At 36.0% G+C, this 13,490-nt stretch overlaps 1 protein-coding gene across 3 annotated transcripts in view; it reads left to right on the top strand.

Moving 5' to 3' along the window:
• LOC110459975 overlaps window positions 1-7,833 on the top strand; it is a 52,075-nt gene extending 44,242 nt beyond the window's left edge. For all 3 annotated transcript variants that reach the window (XM_021512590.1, XM_021512601.1, XM_021512612.1), the window contains exons 13-19: window positions 1,562-1,669; window positions 2,748-2,808; window positions 3,716-3,823; window positions 5,708-5,772; window positions 6,562-6,633; window positions 7,087-7,256; window positions 7,595-7,833. In XM_021512590.1, coding sequence (XP_021368265.1) covers window positions 1,562-1,669; window positions 2,748-2,808; window positions 3,716-3,823; window positions 5,708-5,772; window positions 6,562-6,633; window positions 7,087-7,256; window positions 7,595-7,821 — 811 coding nt within the window. In that variant the 3' untranslated portion in view covers window positions 7,822-7,833. The remainder of the gene's footprint in view (window positions 1-1,561; window positions 1,670-2,747; window positions 2,809-3,715; window positions 3,824-5,707; window positions 5,773-6,561; window positions 6,634-7,086; window positions 7,257-7,594) is intronic.
• Window positions 7,834-13,490: the final 5,657 nt, after the last annotated feature.

Genomic DNA, 13,490 nt, shown 5'->3' with positions numbered 1-13,490 from the left:
GTTTCTCTGCACGGCCTACAGAGTTTTATTGCTTGGAGTGTTTAGCTCGCCTGGCTTGAAGGAGATAAATCCTTCTCCCTCCACATGCAAATCGGTAATTCAACCTAATTTGATCTAAAACGTTCTTGAGCTACGAAAAGTCAGATTTGTATATATTGAGGGTGTGACAACTTTGGAAGCAGAGGGACGACCGGGTCCTATACATTTATGTCATAACTTGGAAACACTTAAGATCCCTACCCTATTGTTACCAAAATTATCCTATGGTCCGTTCCCATTGCAAGGACAGGAAAAGGCACATAGACTAGTGCTTTTGCGATATGTGCTGGGTTTTTCCTTACCCCTTCGTAATTACTCTCTGGATCATAACACGAAAACAGTACAGATATCCACCCTATAACCATATAAACAATTGCTAGGCATCAAGAAATCAATTCCATGCTACCATGTTTGCTCGCGGGCCCGGCATCACCTCTGGGTACTTACTCTTTGTGTCATAACTTGGAAAGTGAAGCGATTCCCATTCTATAACCATATATACAATGGCAAAGCAAGAATAGACAACTACACTCAATCCAACCTGTTTGGCTCATTGGTCAAGGTCAACCCCGGGGGCTTTCTCGCTAGGTCATAACAAGTCAACGGTTGAAATCACCATCCTATTAACATATATACAACTCCCACCTCACTTAGGGTACTTTATGCCTGGGTTATACAGTAAAAACAGTTGAAAATCCACCCTACGTGTAAACATCTATACACATGTTAGGCATGAAGAAACGAACGCTGGAACTTGACCTGGGGTCTGGCCTGGTCCCTTGTTATTTACGTCTTTTGTCATAACATGTTAACCGTTCATATCCCCATCACCATATTCCTGGCCAAACACCAAAGATTCAGTCCTTGTTACCTTATAATCTTTTGAAAAACGTGTACAATATTAAACAGATTGTCAATTAAAATTAAAACTCAAGGTGAGCTGAAAAGGTCCCGGGGTGTCTTATTTAAATAAGCGTGATCTTCGCATTCGCTTGTACCTTACAGAGGTCAAAAATACCTTTTTACGAAACATATCTATATTTCTCTAAATCCGATGTAACTGTAGTACTCTTTGGTGAAGAAAATAAGGGTGTACTTTCAAATTCGATTTAAAAACAGAAAACATCAAAACGGTTAAATTCAGTGATTTGGAAGCAAACCATTAAATTATAACGATATGAGTTTTACTTTTAATTGATTATATTTAATGCATTAATTTACCCTCAAGGAGTTGAAAAAATCAGTGAAGCCATCATTATCATATTTAAATCATGACTTAAAAAGTCGTTTGATTCACCTGCAAACACATTTGTCTGCTTATTAAAAAAAAGGTTAAAGAGAAACTTCTTTGTATCAACTGTGCCTCCGTTAAACTAATATTGTTTAATTTTCGTCGACTGAATCATCAAGCTGTATACCTAATTAAAATATGAATAGTTCATCAACATTAACTGTATTTAATCTTAATGTGATCGAGCGGAAACCAAGCCTATAAATAATTGTCTTATATATCTATCATCAGGATAGTATCGCTGCCATCTGATGGCCCACAGGGCCTGTATATGACGGGGTCGAAGGACGGCGAGAGGCCCGGGACATTTTACGTCAACACAAATAGACCGCAGTCACAGTATGTATTTTGATATCGTGGAACGAACGGGGTTGCCTCCCTTTTCAATTCCTAATAAGATGAAGTAAGCTCCACAGAGTTGCCTCCCTGTATTCGCCACACGACAGTGTTATTTCTCTTTCAATGTTAATTTGCACCGGACAAAGCAACATGTCGGCGGGATGAAAGAAAATATGACAATTTCTTCGAGTAATTATATTCACTAAAAAAGACGATTACAAGAGATAAGTCAAATTAATTGTCTTATCAAATATAATTGTTCAAACAGTTGCTGGTTTCAATTGTTTCTCCATTGTGGCGCTGACCCTAGTTGGAAATCACAGACACATGATAATTTGTTACAGCTATATTTGAACCTTAACTGAAGAGTTCAGTATAATTTTACATGTTTTCGGGGGTTGTGTCAATTTTCGATTAAAAAAAGCCACCCCAATGATAGTTTAACTGAGTGTATATTTGGGGTGGTATTACTTCATCATTAGTCAAATCAGTGAGCTGAATAACCCTGGTGCAATGGTCAGAACAAGCCGCGATGTCTTTGTTACAGTTCAAATAGCGTTGATTTGTTTCTGGGTTCAGTTATATTTAAATCTTTGTGATAAAGTGGATTAGTCACAGCACAGTTGTCTGTCTATCTGGATAATTACAAACTTCAGTTGTGATCTTTCCCACCGAGTTCATAGAGGATACTTCTGCACTTTTAAGAAAACTGGGGTGAATGTGACACAAATGTTATTAAATAGATTTATTAAAATGTTTAGAATGCGTCAGTTAACTTTAATTATACTATTTATAATCAACTAAATTGTTTGGCTATATACTATCGTGGTATGTACAGTGTAACATTGAATTAAGCAAAAACAAAAAGGATTACGTCACAAATATGCGGTATATTTACTTTGCATATTCAAAAGGTGTAATTAATTCACTTTGTTGAATGTTTTGATAAAAACAGTATCAAATCGTTTCCATTCTACCTGATTAGTAAGAACGATGGAGGTAGCTGAAATCGTTAAACCGAGTGTTTGTCTCTCTAGTGTTGACGTTGAACATTAAATCGTCCATTTGTTATCCACAGTCCCACCTTTACATTTATGGCGCTGACGCTACACGAGGCGGAACCTGGTCATCACTTCCAGGTACGGAACCATTATTTAAACAAAATAGCCATTTCGGTACCTTGGTTGGTTGGTGCAATACATTTGTTCACAAGGGGAAAACTTTCCATTCCGGCTATTTGTTACTTTTTTTGTTTCTTGTTCTCCTATTTTTTAATTCCGGATTTAACTGTATTTTAATTCAATCGGGAACTGTCGGCACTTTCCGTTGTCGTTTACGGAAAGTGCCGATGGCTCACGATTTAGTTCAGATTGCAAATTAAAATGGCAAACGAGGCAAAATCAGTTCGCCGATGGCTCCCGATGCAAAGTGTATGGCAAACAAAATAGTTTCGCTATTGCCATGAAGGATTTCACAACAAAACAGTAGATAACTGTACATATCTATATATTGTTATCAAAGATAAAAGAAACGTTTAGTCCACGACGGTCAGCCTATCAACAGAGTTTTTTTTATATCGCTTTAGGACATCCTACATGTACTAGGTACAAGTCAGCTCGTCAGCTATTTGTCAATGCTGTAACATATCGCTATAAGATTGATTTATTTATTTTTAAAATTCTACCAATGGGGCATGATTCATTCATAAGCCATGAGAAAAATAAATCTTGGTTATTTCTTACATTTTCAGTTGAAAGACGAATAATCACGTTCTGGATGCAAATTTAGTTGTTTTATACTCATTTTTTCGATAAAGCAATGGTATTCATTAATTACAACAGCATATGACGTCATCGGTTTTGTTGTAGTTAATGAGGTTATAACATGAAAACAACCATGGACTGTGGAAGACTTATAAACAAAATGATATTACAACATCTATTTACCACTTTATTCTCTTCATCTATTAAATATTCATAAATTAAAATGGTTAAAATAGATTAATTCAGCCATACATTTATTCATTCGAAGCACTCTTCTTTACAGCTGAGTTATGCGGCGCAGTCGAAACTTCCGGAATACAGACGTCATCTCGAGATTACAAAATATTTCCAGGTGCCATTCAACTTTCCCTTCTACACTGCCTACGTCGAGGTAGGTGATTGAAAAAAAAATATGTTTGTTTCCAAGAGAGAATTATTCCTCCTACCTTTGTAAAATTATTACCCGTTTTACCTGCTCATGGTTCTTCTGTCAATCCCTACATATTTATTTCTCTGTCAACCCCTAAGTTATGACAGATAAGACTTGAAAATAAATATTGCTTTGACGTCACAGGTACCCTCATATGTGACGGGAGAGAGGTGATGAAAAAAGAAAAAATCAAGTTTATTAATGTAAAAAAATATTGCATGATGGGGGAAATAATCATCCTCTACCCGGAGGGTGAAACAGAGAACCATTAAATGATTGGGGTAATTACCTAGAACCGAGGGTTAGACTATCAAATGATCATCCCGAGGGTTGGAGATATTTTGTTACGTTAATAAGGTATAGGAAATATTGTATTAATTATAATTTCTAACTTGTGTAAGAGTTCTGTGTTTTTCTGTGACTTGATAAAAGAGATGCTTCCTCCAAAATTTGTCAATGTTATATTGTCGACACTGTTGGAAATTCAACAATAGCGACAGTGCAGGCAAAGGAATTTATATTTACCTCCGGCCCACTGATAATCGATGTTAACACATTTACCTCCGGCCCACTGATAGCCGATGACTAATTACTGTTGAAGAAATCAGCTTGAAATCGTGATATTGTGAATCCAGGTAATAAATAGAACACTTTCCTGAAGTATGGACTGTAGAAACATTCATATATCACAACCAGCATAGTGTTTATGTGTGACGTTTTCATGACTAGAACGACATGAACTTGGTCACTTTCATCAGACAAATCATTTGTCTGATTGTCAGATTCAACAGGTTTGTCTGATGACGGTGATAGAGTACACACCTTACAAGTCATCGAACTGTAACACATACACACACAGCTGTTTGTGATATATAAACTTTTCTACAAGGTACATCATTTGGATGCGCACTAGATAACATTCAATTTCGTTTTATTCCCATAGTTATTAATCTTTCTTGTTCTTGTAATTATAAGTCAAGTGCAAAGTCAAAAAAGAAACTTTCTATGAGAGATACATAGAGTATGCTTTTTAATGAAAGTTCGACTTTTATATTGAGGGATTCAAGATGGTCGCGATGCTTCTGATTGGTTAAGATATTGAAATCAACTCAATGGTCGAGTGGGGGTATTAGTATGCTATGGCTTAAGGTTATAGCTTACTGCTTTCGTAGAGATTTTCATTTTTCCTTCTGCGCTGTATTATGATATTGTTTGCATATTCATATATTTACATTTCTAATGAACTTGGACTCAATATACCTACTAAACTTTTTAAAGGTTATTTTTCAATGAACTTTTCAGTTGGCTTATGAATACATCAGCATATTATCAACCTGATACTCTGTTATTCCGCGGAGCGCGGGAAGTAGTTTTATTAATAGATTGTTGTTTTTTTGGTCAGAAGTTTTTAATGGAATTTAAGAAAGCTAATTTACATCCTAATTTATTTTGTTGTTGTAATCAATACAAACAATTTATTCATCTAACCAGGACGACGTCTTACAGTGGGTGATGACATAAGCTTCGGTACCTTCCGTGGTGTTAGACTTGCACAAACCCGATATTTTAGAAATTATCCAAAAAAATATCAATATCGCACTGAATGTAAAATATAAGGATCAAATCCTGTTTTGTTGAGGTTTATTGGGTATAAACCTAAATGGGTCTTGAGACAAATTCAAAATTCAAAATTAACTACTTTGCAATTCATAAAATTTGTCTCAAGACCCATTGAGGTTTATACTCCCATAAACCTCAACAAAACAGGATTCAATCCTTAACTAAACAAAATGAATGTTGCTGTTTTGTGAAATAACTATTTCTAAGTCTGTTTCTGTTTGATAGGGATGGGGACTATACGCTGAATACCTTGGCGAGGAGTTAGGCTTGTATCAAGACGACTATGAAATGTGCGTATATAACATATAATAAAAAAAAACAATACATAATGCAACCAAGTTCTCTCTCTATTCTGTGTTGTATTGGTGTGTTTTTTTATGAAAACAGAGTTATTACAGTAACACAAATGTCTCACAATAATAATTCCAGATTGTGACATCTCGATTTTCGCCCCGAAAAAAATACCAAACTAAATGTTCAAAAACAAATTTCTTCTCTACTCCTTTGTACAATCGCCATATTAAATCCTTTTCGAAGAAAGAGAGTCGAAGAAATGCACGCAGAGAGTCGAGATAGCATAATCAGTAAGTAGCCAGACTGAGCTGACGTAGGATCTATATTATATTTAATAATCTTTAAAAAGTGAATAACATGCATTTATTTTCAAAACAATTATAATTATTTCACCTCAGCATAATGAAGTTTGTTGGTTGAAAAAAATATATGAGTTGAGGTAAAAAAAATGTTGTGTGCTACGCAATGCCTTGTATACGACGCATATTGTTGTGTTATGCGCAAATAAATGGTGTGTGTTAGGTAAGAGAATGTTAGATGTAACGTAAACTTACATATTGTAAACGTCACAAAAGATATACATAAAATGTATGGTGTATACGTCACAGAATGTTGTGTATTACGTAACAGTATAAGGCGTATGCATAAGATACTGCTTTGTGTGTAGAAAGAAAATTTGGTAAAGAAGTTGATTCAGAGAGTGTGAATTAGGTAACATTTTTAAGGTGGATCTTTTTCGACATGTGCAGTATGCAGCAATCATGTTTTTGCGTTATATCACACAGGATGGGGCGCTACAGTTTCGAGATATTCCGGGCGTGTCGACTGGTCATTGATACTGGAATCCACTACTTCAAGTAAGAATGCGGGATACTTCTAAACAGCATGACGTCATCAATATATCATGTCATAATTAATAAAGATAAACTTTCACCAATTCATGATACATTATGATAATACTTCGCCCATTTTTTATTCGATAAGAATACATATGGACACATTTGCGATTCCAGCAATATAACAATACTCCACAAATATGTGATAATTTGCTCATTTGTGAATCAATAACTAATTGGTGGATACATTTGTGATTCCTGCACTAAATTATTATTCCATCATTGTGAAATTTAATGAAATACACGTTCACAATATAACGTAAATCGTAAATCGTGTGCAATGATACATAAAGTATTCGTAACAAATGTATATATAGAAATATGTTGTGAGCAATTTATATACAAAAAAAGTATACCATTACGTGTTCAAATATCACTACATTCTTTAATATGGTTGAATGACATTTTTCTTAGTTGGTCTAGAGACCAGGCTATCGGCTATATGATGAACCACACCGCCATGCCCCTTAAGACAGTGGAAAAGGAAATAGACCGATACACCATGATGCCAGGCCAGGCATGCGCATACAAAGTCGGCGAAATCAAGATCAGACAAATCCGTGAAAGGGCGAAACGATTATTAGGTAAATAAATACACGTGGTACAAAATATTATTTCTGTATTGTCAAAGTGTGCCTGCCAAATACGTAATCATTTTAGGGGTTCTCTTTAAGATCAATTGGTAAGGCGCTGGACTTATGACGTGTGTGTCAAACAAAAAAGTATAACCTTAATTTTTCAACATTGTAATCTAGATTTTTATTTTCAAAAAGATTTCATTTTTTTTTTTTTTTTTAACCATATTTGAAATTAAGCTTATATAACTAAAAAATGGAACATTTATTTATTGTTTTAAATAGTTATGTGAGATACAATTCAGCTGAATTGAACATATCTGACGTTATCTGATATACTGTTTTAGGTGACGCGTTTGATGTACGCAAGTTCCATACAGTGGTCCTGGAGAACGGTCCGATGCCGCTGAGAGTACTCGAGAGCGTTGTAGACAACTGGGTAAAACTAACTAAAGAAACCGCACAGAGCGTGATGTCTCACACAGAGTGTGGCAGTCCAATTAACTCCGCTGTCTTATCTAAACATAGTACATTTATGTTTATTATTGTTTGTATTTTGTTTCTTTGTCATTAAATATGTTATTCACCTAAACCACGGAGTTAGATATTTTTTATTTCATCAGTCTAAAAAACCTAAAATACACGAAGTCTGCAAAAACGTTAATCGTCATTGTCTTGAATACATTCCAGTTATGGAAGAATAAAAAAATAAATATATTGGCAGGTCCCCGGATATGTGGTTTAAAAAAGATATTGGCGGAGTTCTTGTCAAAGGAGTACCCAAAGATCATTTTAACTCCCGTTTTTCAGCTATGAATGTTTCTTAACTTCAAAATGAACCATTGTGACGTCATCGTGGTGTTGCATTCATTCAGTCAACTGGACACAACAATGTCTCATTTCAAGACTGACCATTGTGGTTCTGATGTTGTATAGATGATTATTGTTCATCAGTTTTAGTGACGGAATCCTGTGTTATATACAACACTTATTGTCCTGGCGCCGATCTACATGTACTCTTCACTTTATCTACAAGCCTGTCACTGCAGCATTAATTGGCAAAATATACCAGGGGCATATAATATTTACGGTACAAACTCTTTGTAATCGTTTATTTGTCTTTAGCTCACTAAGTATCCAACGGGCACATTTTCCCGACCCGCTAATGCCACAGTACAGGGGAGGTAACTCCTCATTGCAGTAATGAAATTATTTACACAATACGTATGCATGTGAGATATCGCTTTTAGGGGATATTGCTACTCGATATCGATAAACAAATTTACTTATACGAGGGGCTGATGACGTCGTATAAACTATTAACTGCGCCGCCCGACCTCCAAGATCAATGTCGACGGATATGTGTAAGCTGTCGCGTGTAAATCAATCTTTCAAAGACGCAGCTCAATTTTGACCTACTACAGCTCATTGGCCCTTTGTTGTCAATTCAGATTACTCCGGAGAACATTTGGAAAGAATCCAAATGACTTTTAGTTCAAAACGAAGCGAGCGATGTTTGTGAAGTTGCAAAAACGCTACTTTCATTTTTATTCTCTTTATTTCCTCAGAATCGAAGATTCACAAACAGAACAATACATAAATGCATTCATTGAAAATTGACAAAGTAACGTACATGTTATATGACAATATACAAGCTGAAAATCAAAAGGTAAATTGTATTGTAAAGTAAGGGTTACGCTGGAGTTAACTCCCCTTTGCGTCTCTACGCTCCTTAACTTATCTTAAGTTACTGAAGAGAGATGACCATCATCTGAAATGCAGAAAAGGGAAGAATGTTATAATTGACTCATTATAAAGTTTAGGTTAAGACAGCATTTGTAGTAAAGTTTGCACATTCTGGATAAGACATCTAACTCCGATGAATTCAACTGGTATTCTACATTTCCTCCAATGAGGATATGAAACATATTAAAATCAGACATGGAATGTAAATACACACTAAACATTATGTCTTTTATATTTATAATATCACACCATAAACTATCTCTTAACTCTCCTGTATAATCGCATTGTAGAACTATATGGGTGGCTATATCACTGTACATAAAGCCACATTTATGACATAATGGTTCACCCACACACTCTCTGATAGTTACAATTAATTTCATGACATGTTGTATAGCTTCTCTTATGGATGGAAATTTAAATTCCAGTCTCCATAATACATGTGGTACTAAATGACTGTGGATAAGAGAAAATCTAGAATAATCGCCATCATTGGCCATTCTTTCTCGCCACACTAATTCCTCTACTGAGTACACGGCATTCTTTACTTTAACACAACAAACATACATTTAGACAGAAAAGCACAGCTAGTTATAAAATCATTAAACACTTCAAACAAATCATACTTTTGCAGTATTCTTAGTATATCAACTGCGAACCCTTGTCTATTTGAACTTAATTCATATTCTATATCAACGAGAAAATATTTTGTAAAAGATACACGAGACGACAAATATGTGTTATCTAATTTACATAACCTACAATTTCTTAGTGTCTATATAGGATTCTATACTAGTCCATCCATGTAGACTTGTACACATATTGCGAATACACTATAACCCACCGATTCAAATGGTTCAAAAAACGATAAGTTATATTCCCTAATCCAATGCTCAGATATACCACAAATGTCAATGTCAAATCATTCTAGACAGTGTATTTGGTACGGAGTTCCCGCCATCAGCCCCTCAATGTTCTAATACATGAAATTAAGCTAAGTCATGTCTGTACTCATCAAGGGAAGAACCCATGGCCTCATACTTATGCCATCGGGCCAGAAGTGACTGCCAGTAACTATGTCAGCATCTTCCGATAGAATGTTTAACTGTGCCGAGGCTGTACTCTTCCACCGACGTACAAAGTGCATCAGAAACGTAACACGCGCACCAGCTTCTTTCAAGAAGTCGCACATGGCTGATTCGGAGGCTATATTCTTGTTGATGCCATGAATCGACTAAAATCGACTAATTCTACGTATTGCTTGTGTCGTATAACCAACAAATTTCTCTGATAAACTGGAGTTTTAGTTCAGTGTTTTGGTGTTGGATTACAATCTGTATAGGACACATGTATCTGCTCCTTTATCCTATAGACATTCTATACGACAGTGTCCTTTCCATCGTCTTTGTGTACTATTCCGTATCCACCTGTCTTTCCCCGAAGTTCCATACGGAAAGTATCGAACCGATTCCTGCATTGGACTGTTGGTTCTATAACTTCAATTTCAACTGGATAGGCGTCTATGGTTCGAGTACTATTTGACATTTGAGCACTCGTTGTTTTACATAATCCTTTAGTATCATTCCTCGCGTCTTTGGTAATATTCTTCTCTTTTGTTGATTTCCAATTTTCGGTTAATTCCTGTCGTAGGTTTGCAATAGATGATTGACACTGGTTGACATCCTCAGTAAGTTTGTCGATTAAGGCTGACTATACCATTAGACTGTTCGTCATCAAATTTGGACGCAATTTGTTCACAATCTCTTATCTTCTCCCGTGTTTGAGACACATAGTCTCTCAAATTAATCAGCTTTTTTTTCTAGCGAGTTCATACTTTTCTTTAAGTCGTTTTTTATGTTTGAAACGCTTATGTTCATGTTACACGTAGTTTTTGCCAATGCGTCACACTCTTCTTTCAGATTGTTTAGTTCTATGGTAAGCTCGTCGTTTTTCTGTGTCAGTTTGCAATTACTTTCATGTAATGTAGTTTTTGTTGTACGTAGTTCGTCAATTTCCTTTTCTGACTTGACCACTGTACTCCTCACTGTTTTCAGTTCCGTTTGGTACATTTTTTGCTTTATTTTTTACGTATTCTTTCTCTTTGAGGATATTTTCATATTTTTTTTTTTAAATTTACATATTTCCTTTTTATTGTAAGTTTTTAATTCATTCAAGTCTCTTTTGATTACAACTACTGCTTCCTTCAACACCTCGATGCCCGATACTTCCGGTTCCGGTTTGGATTTTTCACTCTCTGTGCGTTTGTTTTTTCCCGGTACCTCTTCAATTAAATCTTCTGAGTACTCACCCTCGCACGCACGGAATAAAATGAAACAGTCCCTTGCTAATTTCTGTTGCAAGGTCGTGGCGCCCGGAATGGCAATACAAAAAGGGAGTCCGGATATTCACCTCGAGGTCGTTTCTTTGATCTTACAATTACAATTGTATAACTGATTCTTATAATAAAAAACGCTGTTTATTTAAATATAGTCGGACTATCAATGACTGACAGTGTTATAAAAACTAAATAAAATGTGTTGTAGACATATTCGTCATTACATTGATTTGAATCATATCAGTAACTTGTCGCAGATAATATTGTTTATTTTTTATTTTATTTTTTATCTTGATTTGGTATACATGAGCAAACACTTTAAACAATTCTCATGTAATATAAAGCTTAGGATAAGAGTATTTTGATATCGTACTCCTTATCACTTCTCCATCCCAATTTCAGCCCTCGGGGCCTTCGGTCCATCAGGTTATATGTACATCAGCTCACCACTAACTGTAGATATATAAGTGTTGACACATGGAATTCAAATGAGCGCCCTTTTGATTGCAGATTAGTATTTAAAAACAATTTTTTGAGTTATCAGTGATAACATATTAAGATAATTGCCCCGCCCCCTCTAACGCGCGTATTATACCAGTGTTTCTGTAGATTACCACGTGGTCTATTTCATAAAAACAACAGATGTTTCACCAAGTGTGTCTTTATGACACCAGCTGTAAAATTGCATACCCAGTAAGAAAGCTGTATGGCCCTGGTGCTTATCAAAGGGATAGAGGTATAAAGATAATTAAGTGTAGCGATCTGGTGATTCTAATCTTAGCCACAGGGACCTGATATTTTGTTATAGCTATATTTGAACCTAAACTTAGGTGTTCAGTGTAATTGAACATGTTTTAGGGGTTTAGATCGACTTCCGGTAATGAGGTTGACGTCAGCCTCGTGCCGAAATATATGCAGTGTTGGTTGGTTCGCCGAAAAAATGGCTGCGCTTTAAGCCAATCACACTACGAGTCTCGGCACGCGCTGAACTCAACCTCATTAATATTAAAAAAAGTGATACGATGACTGTGAAAAGCTCTTACATGGCGTGTATTTGAGAGGAAAAGGGGATAATGACCGCGGAAGGAGATTACATTTCGCGTGCATATAGGAGCTTTTTAAAAGAAAAAGATATCCATCTTTCCTACGGTACTAAGCATTTTCCCGTAGATTAACTAGAAATGTTGTTTTTGATGCAAGGAAGTAAGGTGGGGTCGACTTTTCGATATCGCAAGATTTCCCCCCTTTTCCGTATAGATACTGAACCAAAAAAAGAAACGCACAATTAAATGATGCAATCAATAGCCTATGATGATTTTGGAAATTTGTACAAAATTTTATATCAATATGAAGGGACAAGTCTTTACAATACTGTAGACGAAAAGTCTGTGTGACGTCACTCGTGTCATCAGTAGTTACTCAAAGTGGGATACCCGCGAAAAACAAACTGACACTTCAGTACCAGGGCCCGGGATCATGAAACGGACTTGAGTCCAAAGTTTTTTTCTAAATTTCTGTCTTAAATCCTAAGACTGCTACAGGGCAGACTTAAGTCTGAATTTGATCTTAAATATGGCGGACATATCTTACGCTTCAGGTGCCCGTCTGCTCCATTGAGAGAAAGGAAGAGACATTTCGTTCCGAGTATTTCAAGACCATTTACTTTTAAAACCCTCCAATTAATTCAGGACTAATGGAGAGTTTTACAAACGTGCTATTGATTCAAATGACCATCTTGAGGCGGTCCACATCGTAATCCAACAAGATCATTGAAGTTTCCCACCATTCAAGTTTCCGACCATCTACACTCGCTGGCTCAGCTTGTCCGAGAATCATTCACAGGAAGACATGATGAAATGTTAATCTTGAGTCTCATTTTATTGTAGACGTGTACATCCCTATAAAAAACATATTTATATGTAGACCTAATAGACCTCTGCAAACAGACGTTCGCTTGAACTTCCACCGTTCCGGTGTTGTAAACAATGCGACTGCAGCGCCGCTTCCTCGACGGTACCGTAATAAAACTAATAAACGCTCTCATTTGCGAGATCACAATTATCACCGTACTGCGGATGAAACGAAGATGTAGTGTTCCCTCTAGCCTAAATAATTCTTTATTTTAATAATCATACATTGCTTAGAGAATTATTACTTTCTAG

The sequence above is a fragment of the Mizuhopecten yessoensis genome, unplaced genomic scaffold, assembly GCF_002113885.1.
Source record: "Mizuhopecten yessoensis strain PY_sf001 unplaced genomic scaffold, ASM211388v2 scaffold1321, whole genome shotgun sequence".
Lineage (NCBI taxonomy): Eukaryota > Metazoa > Mollusca > Bivalvia > Pectinida > Pectinidae > Mizuhopecten > Mizuhopecten yessoensis.
This window is presented reverse-complemented; position numbering and strand designations above follow the sequence as displayed.